The following is a 24,674-nucleotide window of genomic DNA, read 5'->3' on the forward strand; positions in this document are numbered from 1 at the left end:
CTAGAAAATAATCTGTTTCTCTTAAAAAGTTGCTGCCACTTACTGGCTCTTCATTTTGCTCATTCTCTGACTGGTGCTCCAGCTCTGGATCCTGTTGCTCATTTGCATTATTCTGATCATCATCATCATCTACTCTTCTTGGATGCTGGTTATGTCTCTCATAATCTAATTGAAAAAAAAATCCATCTCATTCCTTCTTCCCACAGGCAGGAAGCATCATCACAAGCTTAATTCCACAGTTAGAAGCACCATAAAAACAGCATCTCAGCTCTGGATTCAGCGTGGAAATCGTAACACCACAAAATGACACATTCTATTCATAAGCCAAGTGTCTTTTGCCCATATTGGATATGATCAACCAATAAAAATGGTTATGTTAATGTTTATATTTTAAAATTATATTCCATAATTTCTGTTTCAAGGTTTTTTTTCTTCAGGCCAGGCCTTTTCAGATGGAATTCAGCTTAATGGTGATTTTATCTGTCTAAAATGTTTTGTTTTTTAACAGTTAAGCTCTATTGTATACTATTATTACCGGTCTTAAGTGGAATATAAATGGCATAAAAAAAAAATGGAGAAATAAGACAAACTGTTGACAGGGAAGAGAATGATTACTTACTTTCATCTTCTTCGTGTACACCTCCTTCTCCTCCTTGCACGATATCCTGATCTACATTGTCATAATGGGATTGCTGGCTGAAATGATTGGAAGATCTATTAATTGAGATTCATATGGAAGGAACCCTTATTAATATACAACATGTGGACTGATTAATGCTATGTTTCTTTTTAGCTCCAGGCTAGCTTAATATTACCCAGAAGGAGGACGAATGAGTAAAAAAAAAAAAAAAATACAGTTAAATTCTTGGTTTATTTAGATCAATATATTGTCTTCTAAGACAAAATTCCTTCCCAACCCTACTTGGAGAGGCCAACAATTGAACTTGAGATGTTTAATTTCACCAATTCCTGTTCTGTTAGGAAAATATGATCTCTTCCTCTGAACTAAAACCCATCCTATTGATAGAGAAACATAGGAATATGCCTTACTGTGAATTAAGAGCACCAGTCCATCCAGCTCACCAATTGCTGGAGTTTCAAAGGACAGTTATGATGATAAATTCTCCCACTACTTCCAATATTTCTATACAACTTGCCAAGTATTAAATTGTTCCAAAGAAGTCTAAGATGGATTGGGGAGGAGCCACAATTCATGGTCAACAGCAGAAAAACAGCAGAATCTTTCTTAGCATCTCTTTATGCCTAAGAACACGCATGCTGCCTTGGTGTCTGCCATTTGGCTTTACATAAAATAACTTTCCCTCCTTAAAACTTAACCAAATTGAAGAAACAAATGTATGCAAATAAATGGGAAGCTTCAGCCTCTTGGACTATAATTGTTTCCAACATTGTGTAGGCCCAATGGTGGGTGACTGCAGCCTAGTGTTTTATGTAGAAGCATTTTCCACATTTACCTTAAATAATAGAAAAGCAAGTTAGGTATTGGAGGTAGTGGTGAGCAGAGGCTGAGGGGAAACAACTTTATGGTTTTGCTTTCTAGTAAGCAAATGTTTTCTCATCCCCATCTATTCTGTATCTAGGAAAGCCTTCCAAGTGGCAATGATTTTGTGAGAACAACCCAAAACATGTTCTCAAAACCCCAAATATGACTATTGTATCAAAAAGATTCCACCTCTGGGTTACACAATGCTAATAACAGGGCTGACTTCTGCAGGGTAAAACAATCAGCACAAAAACCAGACAGTAATAAATCTCAGTGTACTGTATATACAAAGATACATGAATTCTGTGTCTCTTGTCTGCCTGTCCTTATCTGCACATAGTTTACACAAACAATAGTGAAGCTCAACCAATGCCATATGAATCAGTTAAAGAATTCCTACAGGATACACAGGCATTCTTTTCCTGACTGACCATTTGAGACCGACAGTCCCAATACTGAAAACTTTAGAAGTCACTGTTTGAGGGCAGCCATTACAAATGCCATCTTGTAAACAGTTACTTCTCAGATAGGCAATTAATTAGAGAACTGCCTGTGTTCTTCTCAGGCCTTGTTTATGTACCTATTATTTACCACCCTGAAATAGAAAACATTCAAAAAAAGAAAAGAGGGGAGGCAGCATTCTAAGAGTTTTGCCGTTCTAGAATTTTCTGGCAAATTAAACTTTCTTCCTTTCTCAGGGGAGGGTGGGGCAGAGAGTATTGGCCCTTTGTTGCAAAGACAACCTGAGTTGCTGCTTAAATTGTTCTTCGTCCTGCTCGGCCTGTCTCTGCAGCACCAACTCTCTCTCTTGAAGCTGCTGCTGCCGGTGCAACTGCTCCTGAAGCCTCTCGTGATGCAGAGCCTCCTGATGGTCTCTTAGGCGGCTGGCTTCTTCTTCTCTCTGCGCAGCCAGCTTCTGTTGCTCCAGCTGCTGCTCATAAGGCGACTTGTACTTTGTTACAACCTTTGCGGTGGGTGGCTCCTGGCAGAACACACATACAAGATCGCTCAAGTAAGGCAACATTTTTGTTTTGTGTGCAGAAGACCCCAAGTTTGGCATCCCAGAAGACATAGAAAAACGTCTGCGTGAGACTTCAAACAAGACCTGCCAACTCGTAGCCTCATTTCCAAAGCCCTCTTTTCCAGCTTTTGGTAAGAAAAAAAAGCTTCATGCTCAAGAAAAGAGATGGGGAAAGAGACCTAATTAGTGCCATATTAAATACCAGAAAATCTACATTGTCTAATTCACATTTAGCTACGGCTCCACTACTAATTACTTAAACTTCACCCCTTCCTCATTCCCAGGGCTGGGTTTACATTTATCATACCCACCCACCACTTATTTTTCTCAAGACAAGGTACTTCATGATATAAAACAAGCTCTCATTCTTGAGAGCCAGAGAAGATAGTATTAAGTTAAATGAGACAACTGTTTGAAGTGGGTGTAGCATAGACTTTGAATGGAAAGTTTGAATAGATCCTTTGGCAGTAGTAATCAAAAATGACTAGGGAGATGACCATTTAAAATGTTTATGAGATAGGTTAAATGTCTAAGTTTCTATCATTTTATTCTTCCTTAGAATGAATACTAAGGAACAATATAGACAGCATCAAATGTTGGCATTGGGATAATAGTTTCAGAAGCCTGAAACATCAGGAGGGCTTGGCACACTGTATAAGCTTCAATTTGAAAATTAGTTGAAACAAACGAAAAAGTATATTTTGGTGCCCCAAGATATGACCTAGAAAGTAGAAGCATTTCTTGACACTTCTATTTATAGTTCTGTACAAAATGTGACCTGCATAAACTGTACCTCTGGGATTCTGGCTGCTGGATGCATATCATATTTAAAGTGAAAGGATTTGCCAAAATATGAAATATATTACACCAAGGTGGAGGAAAGAGCATTCTGGATTCACAAAGATAAATGTGCAAGTAGAAATGTCTGCCTTTCAGACTAATCAGATTCTGTTAATGTATCCTTATATTAAAGTAGAATTAATTGAACTGGGCATGGTTGTTGTTTTTTCTGAATTAGGGCAAGCATTAATCTTGCCAGTCTGAAAATACATTTCAACCCAACAAACATGGAAGAGTCCTTTCTGAGATATTTGCCATACTCACATTCCTGCTGTAGGCTAAGCTACCTCTTATCTGAATGTTCCCTGGCTGCAGTTCCTCACCTGTCTCCCAAGGTCATTTTCTCATCCATTAGAAATGCAATAAAGCCCAAGGTAGTCTACAATCCAACAACTTTTTCTCCCCCATTAATTACAAATTAATTCAACCGTTGCCAATGGCAGGGAGGACCCAGAGGTTTCTGCCAAGTAATGATAACCTAAAATTCTCAACAAGTGCGTCTTAATATATCAAAGGTGGCCAATTTATTCTAATTAAACACAGTGGGATTGACTTCCAAATAAACCTGCAAATGGTTCTCAGAAAGACCTAACCCGATTTAGAGCTTTTGGCAATCTCAAAATTGCTAAGCAGAATCAGACATGGTTAGTACTCAGATGGGAAAGCATCAGAAGTCTTAAGGTTGTGGTCTAGATTGGAAAGTTTAAAAAAGATGGCAAACCACTTTCCATTATTGCTACAGAAACACTAATGAAGGTGTTCATGAATAATATGAAGATGTCCACCAAGAGTCAAACTTTACTTGAGGAAGACTACTTTCTAAACATGCAAATATTCCTATGGGAAAAAGGGATCCCATCCCACCTGTGAATGGTTGTGTTCTCCAACTGTGTTGGTTTCCTCGTCAGTCTGTTCTTTGTCCTTCCATTCATGGTCTTCACGGATTTGATCAAGATCATCTGTTAAGTGTTCTGGTTGCCCAGCTTGCTCCATTTCTTCTTCTTCTAATTCTTTTTTCTGCTCTTCTTCATCTTGCGCTGCATGTTGTTCCTCATCTTCTCCTGCTTCTTGCTTTTCCTGAATATTTAATTCCCGTGGCCCATGACCTTCCATCACTTTTCTGTCAGGATGAAAAAGTTCTGCTGTCTGTTCTCTTCCTTTCCTAGGGTTTACTTTAATAGCTTCTTCTTCCCCTTGTGATTGCTCACCATTTTGCATAATCTACAATAATATAAATCATTAAATCTGAGAGGTTAGTTTCAAACAATATGCTTCTGGACTATACATTGAATTTCAAGGGATTTACTTCCTGTCAAGTTTTCAATAGTCAGATGTGGCAATTAAAATATTGGGTGGGATTGGGGAGACAACTCAACTATGGAAGCTCACTTAGATGACTTCAGGTCAAATATGATTGTTCTGTCCAATCTACTTTGCAAGATTGTTGTTCTTTCTTTTTGTGGTTTGTGCTATTAAAGGGGAAAAATGGAAGAAGTTCTTGTATGGTACCTAGATTGCCTGGAAGAATATTAATCACATCAGCACATAAATCATGATAGATACATTGGAAAAGTTAGAACATACACACATACATACATACATACATACACACATACATACATACATTCTATAGTATATATGTTTTCTACAGTGATGCAGAGAAGAGAAAAAAAGAACAGCTTTTGAAAGTAGTTTTGGAAGTTTTGCCTGGTGAAAAATACAAAATTCAAAGTGTTACTTTTTACTGCTAAAGCGCTAGATAGCTTAGAATTAGGTCACCTATAAACTGCTTATATCCCTATGAGACTGCACAAGTTTGTGATAGTTCACTGATAATAGGTCCCTTTCAGGTGAGAATAGTGAAGGCAGAGCTATTTTGCTGATTGTTTTTCAGTTTAGTCTCCTTAAAACAAATGTTCTATTTTTTATTTTTGTTTACAAATGCCATAAAGCATTCATCTATGCTGTGAGCTTTGTTGAACTTAAAAACTCAGTCTAGAATCTTGAAATGCATCTTGGAACATGGCTCCAGAGATCCTCCAAACAGCTGCTACTGAGTTATGTTTAATATGAAAGAAATGAATAAAAGCACATTAGTTATAATTAATATTATAATAACCCTATGGGAATTAATTATAAGAACTATATTTTAATTATTTCAATTTTAATTCCACTTGTATTTGTCTTAAGCCTAGCCACATTTCTATTCTATCCTTTTGTGGCTCTTTCTCCTTTAAAGGAAGAGGTACTCACCAATGCTGAGATAATTGCTGTCCTAAAAAAGAAACTTGTTTATCTTGTTTAGAAGAAATCCAGATTGTTGGCTAAACTGATGATGTATTTTACACTATTTTTACTTTCTTTAAAAAAAATGTAACTAGGGCGAAGGATCCTTTTTAAACATTTTACTGCAATTTTTGTCTATATAGTCTTGCTGTAAGAAATTTAGGCATTTTTTTAAAAAAAAGTACTTGTGTGCCTCGGTACATATCTTACATAATTCAAAAGCTATCCCTCAATCAACTCACATTCTCAAGATGAATATCCTAAGGATCAAGAGTGGAAAAAGAAAGGTAAATACAATACACAGGGGGAAACACCTGTAAGGTCCAGGGAATTATGTTGCAATGTTTTATTAATGGAAATAGCTTTATGCCGAGACAAAGTGAGCACTGAAATAATTATTGGACCTATTACACACCAATTAAGTGGAATCTTTACAGAAGCCAAATTAACTTTAACCTGTATTATTCTCTAAAACTATTTGCCTAGAAATTGCTGTATCATAAGGCTAGACTTTAATTTTAATCCTTCACAACGTGGCTAGATATTGAAGAATAAATTCATATGTAAATATTTCATCAGAGATAGAAACAGATGTTTCTCACCACTTATTATGACTCAAGAATAAAGGCCATATTAAGCATGATCTGGTGGCAATTTCAGCACTGAATTCCTTTTCATAGTTGGGTATCAGACTATTAAGAGCTGGGACATCAACAGATAGACATTCATGTGTGAAATTAGCCATTAAAAAACCCCTCAATTTGCCTATGTAAATCTGTATTTTTGCTTCACAGCTGATGTCTCACATCAGTAATATTCTTGTAGCCTATTTTTCTCAATTCCACAATTACTTCCAAAGAGCTATATTTTATTGATCTGAAACATCCATTCCTGCTGCTTATTCTTTCTTGATTTCATTGTTTTTGTTTTATCCCAATCTTAAGAAAAACTCCCACACAGACTCACAGATTTTCATTAGGAAATAAAACTGAAACTTTTTGTACCCAAACAAGACGATATCTGGAATTTAGACTCCTTTACCTTGCTCAAACTATAATAATGTGACATTTGGAAAGAGCAAAGATCTCTATCAATGTTTTATTAAACACAAGCATTCACAGAGGGACCATATCTGCTTATGCGTGGTTGTCCATATGCTGTGGGAGTAAAAAGGACACATAGGTCTCTTTTCGGATTACTTCCAGCCTGCGCAGCCTAAGCTAAATCAATTCTATGATTCATACTTTTATATTGCTAGCTTGCTTGTTCTTGTGTCAGGGGCTGCATTTTCTTGATGCAAGCAACCAGCCTCCCAATTAAAACATCTCCACCAGAATGGCTACAAATGAAACGGGGGGACATGGATAGGAGAGCAAATGCTAGGTAGCAACCTGTTCCCTTGTGTTATAGTTAAATAGGACAAAAGGTTGATGGTTGCTGAAAAATCAATGGCACTTTTTATCATTTTATGGTAAAAAACACTGAAAACCTGTCTTAAACCCCGCAACAAAGGTCTGATTTTCTAGCTCAACTAGAAAATCCCAGCCTCATCCAAGTGCAAGATGCTTTGCATCATGGCATACAAGTGACTTTGAAAGTGGGAGAGAAAGCAAAAGGAAAAATAAGACCTTAGCTGTTCGTGAGTCAACTGGAAGGAGCGTCAATTCTTCTTCTCAGGTGCAAAAGAAAATTAAAAAGTAAAAGCTAGGGAAAAAAAGGAATTCCCCCTTGCCCCACCAAAAAAAATGTTGAGGACAAATTCTCTGTATTTGAAGAAACTCATGTCTCAAGAGCAGAAGAAAGCATGGACACCAGGGGAAGGATGGCTGATACAGCTTCCACCATTGATGGTGACCAAAGACAGTTTGCTTTTAGGAAGTCAGGATTAGTAATTCTTTGATACAGATAACAAATATGTTTACATTCTAATGGGAAGGCAGCCGCCTACTGCTGCTAAGGTATTCCTGAACATATCCCTTCCTAGCTGCCTTTGGGATGGATGGATGGATGGAAAGCAGGCAGGCAAAGTAAAGCACCAGCCATTTATTTATGCATATATTGATTAAATGTGTATAGCATCCAACTCCCAACAACTGTGCGAGGTTCACTAAGTAAAATACAGAAAAATAACAATTAGTCAATATGCAAATAAAAACAAAGGAACAAAATATGACATTATATTTATTTATAGATCTTTATAGATAGATTTATAAAGTCCAAAAAGGATACCAGAGATAAAAAAAATAAACCAAGCAGCTTCACTTTCCTCATTAACCCGCTCTACATTGCAGAAATGAGGAAAATTTCCTTATCAGGATAAAGAAACCATGTGGGCCTCCCCAGCACAGTGCTCTGTATCTCTCTGAAGCCTAAATGGTCGGCCAGTATCTGGAAGGGACTTGTTCAGCTGCAACTTGTACAAAAGTCACTGACTGGAAGGGCATCCTGCCCAAGTGCTTAGAATGCATAGAAACTGATTCTAGATTGCAAGCCCAAGCGAAGCGTCTTCAAGGGATAACTCTGAAGCATTGCTGACATGAAGTACCCTGTGAAAGATTTACACCACTCTAGTGGAAAGCTTTCTGATAAATTGGTATTTGGTGCCTTCCCATATCCAATGTAGTAGCCAATTGTGAGCGTACCTACCAATTACTTTAAAGATGTCAAATGGGACTCCATGCACATATTTATGCTTACTGTGTGAGGTAGGATACTCCTGGTTTCCATCATCCATCCATCCAATTTTCTGACTACGTTCTGCCTCATGTTAATATTTCTGCCTAATATCAATTAATAATATTAATACTTAATAATGTTAAGTATTGTGCTGCAGTGCTGTAGAAAGTCAGCTAGTGAAGTTCCTTTTCCTGGCCAGCCTTGAGAAAGACTGCCTTTCTAGCCTTGATGAAAACTGCATTTGTTAACTTGAGCTTTGCATTGGGTGGGCACACCTGTCAGCAGCTGCAGGCAAAGGGGACAGGCAAGTGGACCTGGGCATGGTGGGATAGAGATAAGACCAATGGGTAGAGAAGGCCAGGCTTCTCATGAGTGGTGGTGGGAAGCAGAAGTCCCACATACTGCTAACAAATTTCCACATGCTGTGAGTATCAAGACTACCAAGGACTCCCCCACCTTGTGAGGCATAGGGAGTGGGATTGGGTTCGTTGAGTGAGACGGCTATGTGGGTGTCTTGCTTAATGGTCATGACAATTTACAATCAAAATTCCAGGCTCAATTGCGGTCATAAGTCAAGTGGCAGCGTGGAAGGACTACCTGTATTTCAACCAAGCTCCAACTTACTTCACTTCAGGTAGAAGTCCTGCCCATTATTTATTTAACATCACATCCCCAAATATCAGAAATTCTTTTACACTGGCACATAGTAATACAGTCTCATATTTTCTTTCTTTGAGAGGGCAGTTTTTGCATTGTTTCTTAAAGCCGCCATCTCTATTTATGTGGTGGGAAGAAAATCCAAATTGTGAGTCATGTATTGCTCTGTTGTCTCTTTTATACATACATTTGAGGTTTTTGTACTTCTCTCTATATAACAAGGGTGTCAAACTCAATCTCATTGAGGGACGCGTCAGGGTTGTGTTTGACCTTGGGGGGCTAGATGGGCATGACCGGAGTGGGCATGGCCAGCTTCTCATCACTCATGTCAGGGGGCACTTGTGGTGGCCAAGGCGGAGCTTGGGGGATCCTCCTGCAGCCCTCTGCCAGTGAAAATAAAGCCCAGGAGGTTTGCACGCAGCCATCCTGAGCTCCATTTTTGGCAGAAGCACTGCGGGTCGATTCTTTGCTATTTCCAAGGTGGCTCCATGGGCCAAATCTAAGCATGCTGTGGGCTGGATCCGGCCTGCAGGCCTTGAGTTTGACACCCCTGATCTATAACATACCTAGGCAGGCTGGAGGATAACTATCTAGTAGCTGTTCTAGGAAATAGACATTTCAGATAACATATCCAGGCTATGATAGAAGGCAAACAACTGCTTCAAGTAAAGTGAATTACAAAATGGCAAGCAGATGTGATGTTGCACTTAATGAACTGAGGGTAATTCACTGCATCCAAAACTGATGTTGTAAGTCAGTATCATTGTTTGATGTTTCATTTAATGACTGTGCCACTTAGCAGTGGAGTTGCTAGTTCCAACTGGGGTTGCTAAGTGTAGACTACTGTTATGTGTACTGGTATACCATGCTGCTTTGTTCTGGAAATATCAATTACCTTGTAAGTTATTCTGAACTATGATTTAACATCCTATGCTGACTCACCACTCTGACATCAAACATGTACCATAGAACTTACTCAGAAGACCCCCCTGATTAGTCCAACTAAGGTACAAAGTGATTATTTTGAATGTCCTCACTTGGAAACCATCATAATCCTCTATTTGGCGTAGTGAAAATTACTGGTCTTCAGCAGGCCAAAGATGGTTCAGCCAGAGCCATCTTTGTCAACTTCATGTTGACCTGCTCTGTAAATATCCTTGCTAAACTTTCTGACAAGTTTAAGTAGTTAAATTTGATCAGGGTTTTTATGATAGCGATAGTGGAGAATACGTATAGCTTAGGGTTAAAATGTTGGAATCTTGATATTTTTCCCCCTTGCAAACATTTCATTAATTGTGACATTTGCAAAAAGAAAATCAAGCTCAGTAAACACAAAAATCCCCAAATAAACCTTTTTTTAAATGAATATTTATGATTTGTTTCATTTTAAATGAAGACTGGCCATTTCTGGCAGCTTTCTGCTGGATTCTTTTATACTTGGACACACATCACAAAATGAGTCCTACATCGTAGTGCTGGAAATGCAAGCAGCCCTCCCTAGATGACATCTACGTTTTTTCCATAACTGAAAATCTGAACATCTAGAAATCATATTTCACTACTGTCCTTTCACCCTATGTTGATCTAACAATTCCACTATACAGTGGTATCTGGGTACTCATTGTTAATTGGTTCCAGGAGGCGCAATGATTACCACAAACAATGAGTACCAAACAATTTTTCCCCATAAGGAATAATATAGTGATTCACAAGGAAGCCCTGACAAGTTCTAGCTTGTCAGATAAGTACCAGGACAAAATCTTTGCATAAAACTGCATTGAGTAGCAAATTCAATGAGTTTCAAGGCAGTTGAGTACCAAGTGCCAAAAATTCTTCACTTCTTATTTCTATACTTACAAAGTTGAATTTTTCCTAGCAACCCAGTTAGAATAAAAACAGATGTCCTCTATGTGTTCTCTACTACAACTGACACTATCACTTTGTCTGGAACTAATATCCTTAATAAACTTTTTTGCCAATCCAAGGCCTGAAAAGATTATGCTTTATGGATTTGTCTATAAGAGATGGGATATGGGATAAAGAGAACTTTGATTGTAAAATAAAAGGGGGTACAGAGTTACAAAAATGGTTTATACAGTACTTGTGATGAAGCTTGGAAGTCACTTTATGTATTTCTTTTTTTCCCCTCTCTCTCTATTATATTCTCACTTTTCTTTCTCCCAAAGGTGCTTTTTCAAGAGGCAACTAGACTTTCTGTTTTTTCTTTGAAGACGTTTCACTTCTCATCCAAGAAGCTTCTTCAATTTCAGAGCTTGGATGAGAAGTGAAGTCTTCAAAGAAAAAGCCAGAAAGTCCAGCTGCCTCTTGAAAAAGCACCTCTGGAACAACTATGACCTGGATGATTGAGAATCTCCACAAACATTTAATTTTCTTTCTATTTTTTTCTTCTCTTTTGCACCTTTCATTCTTTCTTTCTAGTCTTCTTTCTTTTGTATTAGATTTTACTATTGTAATCAAAAACCTTAATAAAAATTATTCATAAATATAAAAAAGGAAAACTACTACAATTCGGTATGTAGAGTTGCTAACCCTAGTCAGACTGATTAGCATACATGCCAATAGATGACATACTGGTGTGACATGCATTATGATGTGAAAAATGTACAATGCTTAATTCAAGTCATTTGCATAAAAATGGAGTCAGGTCAAATTACTCAAAATGACCACTGTAAAACTGGCAAATCGGTCTTGCAACACACTTCAGGATAGACAATGTCAAAATTCTGCCAGACAACCTTTACTCAAGATAGTCCTAATTGTCATTTTCTGTTGTCAAAAATTGTATTCAGTTGCCAATTGGCAGTTTCTGGGATCCTTCATCTTATTGTCCGTTTTTAAGATTTCCCTACCCACACCTCAAAATATATTTTTCTCCTGTAATCACAGGCCAACGCCCTGGTGTTTATTAAATAATTGCTAGAATAAAATTAGTGTCCTTTATCATAGTTGGAGGCTGCCCAACCAGCTGAAGCTGTCCTTGTTATACATGTATAACATGTTCTGCCATTTGGAAATCTTGTTCACTACTAATTCATATGCCTGGAACAGAGGAATAGGAGTCGGGGGGATTGATGAAGTTGGAATCTGATTCAAAAATTTTCCAGAAGCTTCTATTCTTCTCCAAAATTTCCTCTAATCCAGAAGCAGTTTGTGTCCTGCCTATATCTGAAGATGGAAGACACAGCAGCAGAAAATGAAGAAATACATCAGATTCTGTAACTGAAAGTACTTTTCTTAATTTGTATGATTCCTCCCCCCTCCTCTTCAGATGTGGGGGAGTTTCATTTTTAGGCAATTTTTCACCTATCCCAAGAGGGAGCTCTGGAAGCAAGAACAGATTCTAGTATTAGCCTTGGTTGTAAATCTGATCCTTATCACGGGCAATGCCCTGGTGTTTATTAAATAATTGCTAGAATAAAATAAGTGTCCTTTATCATAGTTGGAGGCTGCTAGAGCCATAATGATCACAATTCATTGTCGGAAGACAAAACTTCCAATTTTCATATCCTGGCTGAGTGAAAACTATCTTAGGAAACTACTATTCAAGGTTTTTTTTTTTCCCTAACTGTGTTTTAATGTGATATTTAGACTAAATCATTTGTCCTGCTCAGCTTCTCTTCTCCTGCCCTTTGAAATGATAACAGCAACCTTTTTAATAGGATTGTTACATGGACTGCTGCTTAGTAATGTTCACAGCATTGTATCAATGCTAATAACCATGACGATGATTAAATAAAATTGCTTTGCCTTAATATAGTCAGTTCATATTACCTCTTTTTGCTCTTTAGCAGCATCTGTGCCCTGTGTTTTGGAATCACTCAGAGGAGAAGGCACAGGTGTCACAGGCAAACCATGTGGCGATTCAAATGTTTCAGGTTTCTGGAAACTGGGCATCTTTTTTAAGGTGTCCTTCAACTGCCTGTATTCTTCCACCTGAGACTAGAAATCAAATGTAACCATTAGATTTCACTGAGAGAGAAGCTGGTCTCAGTGATAAATGCAGGGAAGCAAGAGGCTCCAAGCTGATGCAGGTATTTTAACTAGACATGCACATTTGATCAAAAATGTCCATGTGCTAAAGCTATATCTTTCTATGCGGCAGAGTGCATCAGTTTAATACATTACAGCAGACATGCAAAGTCTAGCAGAAAATCCCCATAGCCCAGAAAGGGGATTAGTTTTTCATGCCACACAGAAGAAGAAACTGTCAATAGTGAATTATTACATCTTCCTTCAATCTTTGGAAGGAAAATAAAACCCCACCCACAAATAGAAAGCATCGTGGAATGAAATGGAAAGGAGGGAGGGAGGGAGGGAAGAAGGAAGAAAGGAAGGAGAGAAGGGGAAGGAAAGGGAGGGGAAGAAGAATGGAGGGAAGGAGGGAGGGAGGGAGGGAAGGAAGGAAGGAAGGAAGGAAGGGAGGGAGGGAGGGAGGGAGGGAGGGAGGGAAGGAAGGAAGGAAGGAAGGAAGGGACTGTCTTGTTCAGTTGCCCATAAGGATAGGCCTTCCATTTTTTAACAAACGTGTTCGTTTAAGAATGAATCAACCTCAGGACTTCTCCTTGGGAACTCTTGGAGAGAATCTGGAGAGAAAGAGATTGGGACCTATTTCCCTGCAAAATTCAGCCTGCTGCTGCCTATAATGTTTAAAAACAGTGACTCTTGATAAAATACATACAGAGAGAGAGAGAAAAAGGGGTGACAGAATAATTTCCTGAAACAAACTACTGATCATTCTCCTTACTAGGTCACAAGAGCAAGGCCTGGTGATGGAGCCACACCAATAGATACAATCTAGTTCTAAACTCCCTATAAATCCATGCGATGAAGGCTGCAGGTGAAGTTAACTTCAATAGCCTCACAGAAGGAAGACATGATTGAGTGAATAGAGTAGCAGTGTTTACTGGCTTTTTGCAATGTGCCTGTCTTATATCTGTGCCTAAGAGCTGTGGTGGCACAGTGGTTAGAATGCAATATTGCAGGCTAATTCAGCTCACTGCCAGGAGTTCAATCCTTACTGTTTCAAAGTTACTAAACCCTCCATCCTTCCAAGGTCGGTAAAATAAGGAGCCAGATTGTTGGGAGGCAATATGCTGACTCTGTAAATCGCTTAGAGAGGGCTGTAAAGCACTGTGAAGTGGTATATAAGTCTAAGTGCTATTGCTATACAATATTTTAAGCATGAGGGACCACAATCACCATCTATCTAGCAAACATTTTACACCTTTCACTGTAAAACAATTATCAGTGCCAGAGAGCATGAGAAGAAATTATAAAACTACATAGATAGAAAATATAATTATTTTCACCAACTTAATCGCCAAATAGAGAGAAACTAAGTTTAAAGAGTTTTTTAAAACAAAACAAAACAAAAGAACAACAATTGCATCATTATCTTGGTAGAAAGAAAACCTTATACCATTTCAGACAAATGGTTGTCCAACCTGTTCTTAAAAATCTCCAGTGTTAGAATAACTATAATTCTGGAGGCAACTTGTTCTACTGATTAATTATTCTAACTGTCAGGAAATTTCTCCTTAGTTCTAGGTTCTCTCAATTAGTTTCCATCCATTGCTTTTTGTCCTGCCTTCAGGTGTTTTGGAGAATAGATTGACCTGCTCTTCCATGTGGTAGTCCCTCAAATATTAGAGCACTGCTATCATATCACCCCTACTTCTTCTTTTAATTAAACTAGACATACCCAATTCCTGAAACTATCCTTCATATGTTTTAGCCCCCAGTCCCTTAATCATCTTTATTGCTCTTCTCTGCACTCTTTCTAGAGTCTCAAATTTCTTTTTATATCATGGCAGCCAAAACTGGATGCTGAGGAAACAACTGGAATAGAATTCCTAAATCAGAGAGCCATGATGTTTCTCCCTATACTCCACCATGCCAGCATGTTTCCCTGTCCTCATCTACTTCCTGATATGAAAAACTCTCATCTCCAATCAGCAGCCAATAGGAAATTAAACCTTAAGAGCTTTTGAAAAGGCTCTGCTGATGTCAGTGATGACAGTTTTTACCTTAATGCCAAATAGAAGCCATTTAATCCAAATGTGGGAAAAGTACCATGACCAGCCTTTGCTGATAAAGCAGAAGCAATGGAATTGGCATCAATTGGGAGCCAAGGAGATATGCTGTGTTCAAGGGATAGTTCTGAGCCTTGAGATTAGTTTCAGAGTAAAAAGATATGCGGACCTGCCATGTCTGTTCTCCCTTAAGGGAAAAAAAAAGATGTTATACATAAGAAGAGATGATATGGACAGGCAAAGCAAAACAGATAAGGTTTTTTTTTCTGTTGATATCTGTTTATCCTTTTTTTTCTTTCCTTTTTTGAAATTCAAATCATATTCACACACAAAAAAAGCTACAATCTGTTTATCAACATAGCTTCATTATGATTACAATAGGTTGAGGAAGATAAGATGGGAGATGGAGAGAGCAGGCCATGATAGGAAGCAGGAGAGGACAGTTGGCTCCCATGACACCTTCTGGCTACCCAGCCTGATCCAAGGACTTATTAAGGCCTCTTTGGCTTTAGTTTTGCTTATATTTTATAATTGGGGCAGTAGATTAGGTATGCTGCTCCTTTTGTTTTTATTTCCCTTCAACAACATTTATTTATTTGTAAAATCTATTGGCTGCCCATCTTACCTCAGGCTAACAACATAATTATTGTTAGGTAAGAAATATTCATTATATTCAGGTGTAAATTACCTAGCTACAGCTCTGGAAGAAATGAGGCAGAATCTAACAGTCAAAGTAGAATGAATAGAGAATGACCTTGAAGGACAGATGAAGAATCACTACCCAAGCAACAATTGGCTACAGGGAGGGCTGAATCTATTCCAAGCAACTAATTTGAGGAAACATCTCAACCCCCTCCCTGATTCACATGAAAATAAAATGAGAAGGGTGGGAGAATTTATTCAGTCTTGCAAAATGATTTCTACCAGTCTCAGACTATACAATTACAGTGATTCATTTAACAACTATGGCAAGAATGGTCATAAGATGGGGCAAAAGTCACTAAAACAACTGCCTCACTTAGCAACAGAAATGGTGGACTCAATTGTGGTTGTAAGTCGAGGACTACCTGCATATTACTAGAGCTGTTCTAATTAAAAAAAAAATAGTTTGGCACTGATTTCTTAGCTTTACAATTCTGATGTAGCAGAAATCCTTCTAGGCATGCAGATTTTGCCCCAGAGGGTAGCTGGTTATTAATCAGAGAACCCAACTTGCATGCATAAAAGTTACGGTCAGCAGGAAAAAGAGAAGCAAGAAATATTAGAAGATTTATGGGGGTAAGGGGAAAGAAAGAAAGAAAACCACCACTGCTAATGCAATGCCGATCTGGTGGCTGACCTGCGCAGCTTTTAGTGCGCTCTTGTGTTCTTCCAGTGTCATTACAAGCTGGTTGTGTTGGGAGATTAAATTCTTATGCTGAAACTACACAAAAGGAAATACCACATCAAATGCGAGCCCAAGTGTTTCTTCAAAGCTTAAAAGATATTTCTTAAGGAAGCTGCCAAGCACTGACTTCTCACATGCTTTTTAACCTTGCTTTTATTAAATATATAGCAAAGCCTCAGTTTAACACATAAATTAAAAAGAGTGGCTCTTTCTTGTTTCTCACTATTAAATCAAAGAGTATGTGATCTCCGGCACCATCGTTACACATTGTGACAAATTATGCAATTATAACAGGGTTTTCATTCATGCCATTTAAGTTCATTAATATGAGGTTACACTGTACACATTTTATCAAACTTTAATAAACGAAGGGTGAGTTTATGTAGTCACAACTAGAAAACACAGATTGAGAACATACTTAACCATGACTGGTCAATTTTAGTGTACAAGTTTGCTGCTCGGATATAGTCAACTGTGGGCAATTTAATGTGCCATCATTTAGAAAAATCACTTAGCAAGAAAAAAATGCTAAAATTGGTTTTTTTTGTTCTTTATTAGCCTTATACATCAGAACCCAAATAGCGACTAAAGTTAAATAGGTTGTCTTTCCTAATTAAAATGAATTCCACAGAGGAAAGCTTAGTTTTATACTGTCCACATATATACAAACAAATTCAATTCAATTCAATTCAGTTCTGTTCTGTTCTCCTGTCCTGTCCTGTCCTGTCCTATCCTATCCTATTAAACATACCAGCTAGTTTGTTCTCAAGATCAGTGTTTTGTGCATGAATTTCTACAGAAAAGTATTATTCCTCATTTCCCATCAATAAAAATTATTTCCTGATACATTTCAGGAGAAAAAAGATTCTGAACTAATAAAGAAGTTTCTTCCACCATCTAAAGGATTAGACATTTCTATGAACTGCTGAAAAAAAACCCATTAGTTTAATTATTGTATTGATTTCAATACACTACAAGCAACATTTATATGTTTTATTTATAAACTGAACACAGACAAATGTTCTCTGTAGATACTGCCTTTTTACTCTAGCCTTAAACTGATTCTGCAGCTCATAATTTTTAGAGAGTAGAGGGGAATAAAGCAAATCTGGAATTACAAGCTAAAATAATTAATCTGTGAACTATCTGTGATCCGTTTGGCAACAAGAAAGCCTTATGGAAGATTGCAAATGTTAATGGAGTAAATGGAAAGAGAATGGATGAATGAATAACTCGAATTAATGAAAGAAAGAAAAATAGGTAGGTTGTATGCCTCAGAATCTAAGAGATCTGAACGAATGTAGTTTGTTCTTGTGCAGTGCGGTTGATGAATATATGCATGAATGTGAAAGTATGAGTTCAATTAGGAATAAAAGAGCTAAATTTGATGCCAAAAACTACGAACCAGTATTACTCGGACTGTTTTAAGGGTGTATGAAAATAGATACATTTATAGGCAAGTGCTGCATGTTATGCTCCAGTGAACTGTGATAATGAAAAAATGAGGAATGAATTCTGAGAAAAACTATGCAACATTCTGCGTGAATGCAGGCGGAGTTGGGGCGGGGTGGGAGTTATACAGGTGATGGAAATGCAAGGATGGGAATGAATCAAGCAGCTACAGAAAAATGTTCAGATTCTAAACTTTAGAGATTCAAGATTGAACAAGAATGGTGATTGTTCAGCTTTGAAATTCAGCTGCCAAAGTCCTTAGAAGATTCTCACGCTCCCTCTCTGACTGGTGTCTCCACACGCCTCCTCACACGCTCCCTGACCTGTGTGGTATCTCTAGTTCCCACTCCCCAACACATGCAGGGCCTCTCATGCACCTTTGTGCACCCACTCCAACCCTCCCCTCCCCAACCTATCCAGTGCCTCTGTGAACCCCCTCACATGCTCAAGCAACCTTCCAACCTTTGTATCTTTGTGCATCCACCTAGACCAGGAGTATGAAACTCAAGGCCTGCGGGCCGGATTTAGCCCGCGGGGTCGCCCTGGAAACAGTGAAGGAGTGGCCTGGGGTGCCTCTGCCAGCAAAATGGAGCTCAGGAGGGTGCCCTCCCAAGTTTCCCTTTCGCTGGCAGAGAGTTTCAGGAAGCCCTCCCAGCTGAAAACGAAGCAGGAGAGGGCCATGCATGTCCCTCTCCCCCCGAGCTTCATTTTTGTTGGCAGAAGGTTGCAGGAGGCTGTCCCAGCCAAAAACGGAGCTTAGGAGACCATTTTCACTGCCAGAGCACTCGGGCTGCCACAGGCATCCCTGACACGAGTAACATCAAGCTGGCCATGCCCGCCCCAGCCCCCTGATATGGCCCTCAATGAAATCGAGTTTGACACCCTTATCCTAGACCTTCCCTCTCACCTTCGTGTATCTTCCCCATGCCACACCTCATGTGTATCTTCACTCTGTCCCCCACCTTGCAGCAGCCATTTTGCCTGCCTGAAGATTTGGGACATACAACTTCATCTCAGCTTCCCCACTGACCTTTTCCTTGTGGGAAGCCAGGCTGGAAGTTGCCTGGCCTAATAACCATGGCATTCAGTTAACAACGTCAATCAGGACTGCAGGGATTGCTGCTGCGAAGTGATGTAGCCATGGTTTATTTCTATATCACTTAGCAAAGGAAATTCTCCCAATAGCTGTCATAAGTTGAGGACTACTTGTATGAAAATTCTTGAGGTTTCTCAGTCATAAGGAAAAAAGAATGAATGTGACTGAAGAAGAAAACAGACAGGATGGAAGAATGAATGGGTTGAGAAGAAACCCAAGGAACTGGAGCTGATGAAATGGGTGATACAAACAGTATGAAATACCATACATATATGGTAGAAGCAAAGAGGATTTGCAAGGATAGCAGTATCTGGAGTGAACAGCGTTAGTATAAAGTAGTTTTAAGTAGATCTTTTATTATCTATCCCTTTAATGTCTTCAGCTTATTATTTTCTTACTGCAGTTGTGCACTCTGCATTACCCTGCCAACTTCAAAAAGGGAACAGTGTGATGTGTATGTGAGTACCAAACCATATGGAAGTCAGAATTTAATTCACATTCCTGCTATCAATATATGGAATGTGACTTAAAGGATCTATAATTTCTTAACATGTAAAAATCAGAGCTTATATTGGCTTATTTAGTGATTTTTTTAAAAAAAATCAAAATGCAGCAGTTTATATGCAAGAAACATGTTTACTTCTCCTTTTAATTATTCAGAGGAAAGGAAGTAGAGTGCATTGGTGATCTGTGTGAACAATTCCAAAATGCTACAATGTGTACTTTAAAAAAAAGTCTACCATATTCCCTTAAGACACAGAGATGAAACATTTTTTGTCATTGTGTTACATACACCATTGCAATGTTTTTATTCCTCTTTGTAAAGAAAGAGGCATCTCTTTCTTTCTCGTCACTCGTGTCTTTTTGGGAGATCAAGATCTTACCTTCACATCTTGCAGCTGAGTATGAATATCCTGATGGGATCTCCTCAATTGTCTGTTTTCTTCTTGCAGATTGTACATGGATTCTGTTTAAAATTCAGTGTAAAAAGGTGTTTGAACAGACATATCCTTGTAGGAGGAATTCTAATTGATTTATGTTTTCAAATATTAACTAACTCAGTGCTAATCTGCATAGACCTGTCTTGCCCACCCCACCTGCTGTATCAAACTGCAAAAATCCATAATTCATTCCTCCCAACTAGCCAAATGAGGTCTGGCTCTTCAGGATGGCCTTTGTTCCCCAATTCCAAAATTACTTAAACAGAATCTCTCTATACCAATGATGGCTGACCATTTTGGCACTGAGTGCCCAAAGCACGCACACACACACACACCCAAAATGCAATGCACCCTGCCCCGCCCCCTGCACGCATCCCGCCCCCGGTGCATGCGTGGCAGAGAGCCGAAGACCAGCTAGCCGATGGGAGGCTCACACGTATCCGCGGCGGAGCTGAGCTGGGACAACATGCCCATAGAGACGGCTCTGCATGCCACCACACTGTATACCTTTTAACTTGGACAGCGCCTGCTCCTTTTCTTGCTGTAACTGCACATATTTCTGCTTGTGGTCATCGACTGCTCGGTTGAAATCATCTCCCTGTCTCCTGTGCTCGTCTTCCAGATCTGAGTGCTGTTTCTTTAGTTCTTCATGCTGGCTCTGCATAGCACAAAACCAAAACAGCCAAAACACCACAAAGATTTCTTGATCTATGCAGCTGCCAAATTTCATCTTGATTTTCAATTCAGCATCACGCCAAGGGTGAGGCAATGATCATTGGAAGCGGGGGGTGCTGTGCAGTGTTGATGGAGGTGCTCTCATTTCTGGCCTATTTTTTTATTTTGATTCCCCCCCCCCCTTTCTGTTCAACCATGTCTGATTCTCAGAGACCAGCACAAGTCCAAGTCTCTGCAGTTTTTTGGGTGTGGTTTTTCAGAAATGGTTTGTCATTGCTACTTTTCCTAGGACTGAGAGAAAGTGACTGGCCCAAGGTTATGCAGTTGGTTTGGTGCCAAAGGTGGAACTAGAACTCATGGCCTCTCTGTTTCTAGCCTGACACCTGTCTTTATTTTGATACTTCCGACATTTTTTAGAATATAGCCTCTGCCCACCGAAAGGTTAAGAAAAAATTTGAAAAAAAGTTTCAACCCATCTTAACTCAAGGTTCTTCAAACTTGGCAAGTTTAAGACTTGTGGACTTCAACTCCCAGAATTCCTGAGCGGACATGACTGAAGGAGGAATTCTGGGAGTTGAAGTCCACAAGTCTTAAAGCTGTCAAGCTTGAAGTCCCCTGGTTTAATCCTACCCTGCTACACATGCTCTTCCTTCCATCCTTTCTTTTGTGCTTTCCTCCTGCAACATGTACATTAATAGTAATAATAAAATATCATAAATGAAGAACAGGAAGAAAAAGGAAGATGGAACCCTGTCACATTAAGATTGAATGACAGTTTGGCAACACTGGAATTTCAGATCAGCAAATCGCTCAGAATATTTTTGAGCCTAAAAATCCCTTTTTGAAATTGTACTATCTCAAAAGGTCCCTGAGGTTTATTTAAACTCCAAACCATAAATCCCCTATTACTTTCCGTATTTATACATCAAACATACGAAATGTTTGTGGGGGTCTCATATATGAAAAATATCTTTAATTCTCCTCAAAGTACAAAGAAATCCGACGTGATGATGAGGTGGAAAACATTTTGCGATTAGGAAGCCGGCCTTCTCATAAAATCCCAGAAGACTCATTGAAGTCAAAAAAGATCTTTTTAACTGGAGATTTTTGACAAATGCTTAATAGGACTAGAAGCCTAATTTCATCATCATCCACCCATCATCTTCTATTTAAAGACTGGATAAAGGCAGAGGCGGGCCTATTTTATGTAGCTGAAAAAGGGAGCAGAAGGTTGATTCAATGGTGCTATGATATTCTGAGAGATTTCAAGTTCAGCGTGTGAGTTCTTTAGTTCTTCTACAGTTTTCAAGTTAAACCTTGCATTTAATGGCATGGAGTATTCTAATATTAAGCAGACAAAGATGCTCCAAATTTAGCATGGGCACCCTTGTTGAACCCATATGGTAGCCACATGGTTCAGGAAAAGTTTTGTGCACATTGATCGTAAAGCACCTTTGCCAAATTTATTATGGCTATTTTTATGGATTTTACCTAAAATGTCCTTTGTTTGCCAGGAAACTGCATGTGAAGGATGGGGCCTGTTAAGGGGTATAAATTGCCTACCATTGGGGAAAAAAACAATTCAAGTATCTACCTTCAGCATCTGATGTTGTATGTTCAGTGCACTATATCTGCTATTGGAATCTTGCTGCAAAACAAAGGAGCAAAGAAACAAAAAGAAATACACAGTTAGATGAGGCCTCGACTGCTTTTGGCATTCTCTGAATGCTATGGAAATTGCAAACTTCTTCTTGAATTTGCCCATAGAGGTGCACAGTGAACAGATTTTAAGCTGCATATTGGCTCAGTGCTGTGTTAAAAGTGTTGAATTCAATTGCTAGAGGTCCCAGCTTGGGGAGGTTCAGGGATGTAGACATCCAGCATTTCTAGACAACACTGAAACAAATCTGGATTACAGACGGACTGAAGATCCAGGGGCTGAAATCCAATCATCTAAAAAAAACATCACAGCAGTGAAGGCTTATTGTAAAGCTTGCCCATATGCTTGTCTGCCATATTTCTCTGTTCCCTTATATCAGGGGTGTCAAACTTGTGCCGTCACGGCATCATCATTGATGTATCGGGACTTTTTTCCCCTTCGCTAAACCGGGCAGGGGTGGGGCCAGCACGTGATACATTCGACCCATGGCCCATGAGCTTAACACTCCTGCCTTATATGAAAGCCATGAATTATCCAGGGATCCTACTCACAACTGACTAATCTGCCTCAGGGTGGGTCATATTGGTGAAATGGCACAAGTACAACCCCCCCCCCAAAAAAAAATCCTGTTTAGAATTGTCACAAAAGGACTAGCAACTTTCTTGCATTTGCTACTGTTGGCATCTCTTTGAGAACTGTGTCGACATGATTACTTTCAATTCTATTCCTAATTATCCCCAACCTGGATTTATTTATTTATTTAATTGTCCATTACCAGATCATTTTCTTGGGAGGTTGCCAGCATCTCAGATCTCATCATGGCATACAATTGAAAACTCCCCCATTGTAGGATTTATGCTTATTTTGAAAATCATTTTAGCAGTAGCAATAGCACTTAGATTATTATACTGCCCCATAGTGTTTGACAGCATCTCTGGGAGATTTACAATGTCAGCATATTGCTCCCAACAATCTGGGTCCTCATTTTACTGACCTTGGTAGGATGGAAGGCTGAGTTAATCTCGAGCTGGTAAGAATCAAACTGCTGGCAGTGGGCAGAGTTTTAGCCACTGTGCCACCAGGGCTCCTAAATTTTCCATTTTAATAATATTTTTTTCTATTTTAGAGTATACTTTTGAAAGTAATGTGGTATCACCTTGAACAACATTGTTCCTCCAGTTCAGGCATTCTTAGTGAGGCATCAATGTCTCTGAGGAAATCTCATTTGTCATCTGCCAAGCTCCACACCCCACCTGACTTTCTACATTTTTTTTAATGTAAAGCTATCATGTTGTACAAAATCAAAGTACAAGCTTCCAGCATAATCCTTGTTTTTAAAAATACATCTAGGCTCCCATTGGACTGTACATGCTTTTTCAGAAAATAAAAGTGTTGGATAGCTGAAGACCAATATTTCCATTCAGAAATGACTTCATCTGTCCCCCTCCTTCCCAAACAGTAAATTGTTAAATGGGGTTAACTTTACAAGAAAAGAGATCTGGGGAATCCCAACATTCTGGGAAAGGAGTATTATTTATTTGATTCCATTATCCATGGGACCTTTTAATGAATAGATAAAATCACTCCTTCTCAGCAGCTATTTTGCAAAAACACCAGAAACATTTTCAGAATTCCAAACTACAGTTGATTTGGTGACACACTCTAGATCATTTATAATATTTAAAAGCATCAATCGCAGTACTAGAATCCTGGAGGATACCATTGTTTAAAATCCTTCTTTTTCAGGAAGTGACTATATATTTAAAGTTATTCAGAATTCAGACAATTCTTGGAATTTTCAAAGGGTAGAGGCTTTGATAAAATTCTTACGTGCAGAAAAACTTATCAATTACTTCTGCTGACTTACCCTTCCTTTATTTAATGTTTCTTGTGCTTCTAATTTATAAACAAGAAAGTCTAAAATACAAAAATGAAAAGGGGAAAATGAATGATCTTCAGGAACATATACATAAATAAAACCCCAGAAACCACAGCTACTCTCTCTGGAGGTAACTCCAGCTCAAACTTCCTTTCACTGTCAAGATTTCACATAGTAATTCAGCCATACACAATTTCTCTGCATTCAATTACCATATACCCTTGAGCAGTACCTGAGAACTGATAAATATGGAAACTGACTGCCTGTGGTTAGGTCCCCCCTCAAAAATTTATGGCACTTGGCGCCAGTTAAAATCAATAGCACTTCAGTCATGATTAAAATAGATAACAACTAGGTTTAAATGAGATTCATGCAAATTCATGAGATTTGAAGTGAGTGCATCAGATATCCAGGTATGGATAGTGTGATGCAAATGCAACACTGTAGTTCGTTCACAAAAACATGTATCTAGTTATCCTTGTGTGTAAAGAAACTAGTTTTCAGTCTATGGATATTCTCAGTCATCCAGGTCATGGTTATCCCAAAG

General features: G+C 38.7%; 1 protein-coding gene across 9 annotated transcripts in view; it reads right to left on the reverse strand.

Moving 5' to 3' along the window:
- The window catches only part of GOLIM4 (golgi integral membrane protein 4), a 65,474-nt gene that overhangs the window by 21,255 nt on the left and 19,545 nt on the right, over window positions 1-24,674 (reverse strand). For 4 of the 9 annotated variants that reach the window (XM_026665989.2, XM_087965286.1, XM_087965288.1 and 1 more), the window contains 10 exons: window positions 24,116-24,165; window positions 22,183-22,236; window positions 20,421-20,571; window positions 19,857-19,939; window positions 16,377-16,460; window positions 12,777-12,944; window positions 4,230-4,586; window positions 2,248-2,486; window positions 620-696; window positions 44-165 (listed from right to left, as the gene is read on the reverse strand). In XM_026665989.2, the coding sequence (XP_026521774.1) occupies window positions 44-165; window positions 620-696; window positions 2,248-2,486; window positions 4,230-4,586; window positions 12,777-12,944; window positions 16,377-16,460; window positions 19,857-19,939; window positions 20,421-20,571; window positions 22,183-22,236; window positions 24,116-24,165 (1,385 nt within the window). The remainder of the gene's footprint in view (window positions 1-43; window positions 166-619; window positions 697-2,247; window positions 2,487-4,229; window positions 4,587-12,776; window positions 12,945-16,376; window positions 16,461-19,856; window positions 19,940-20,420; window positions 20,572-22,182; window positions 22,237-24,115; window positions 24,166-24,674) is intronic. The other 5 variants (XM_026665998.2, XM_087965287.1, XM_087965290.1 and 2 more) reach the window with 2 other exon arrangements.

The sequence above is a fragment of the Notechis scutatus genome, chromosome 4 (genome assembly GCF_049901735.1).
Source record: "Notechis scutatus isolate UNSWTSFEM ecotype Mainland chromosome 4, rNotScu1.2, whole genome shotgun sequence".
Taxonomy (NCBI): Eukaryota; Metazoa; Chordata; class Lepidosauria; order Squamata; family Elapidae; genus Notechis; species Notechis scutatus.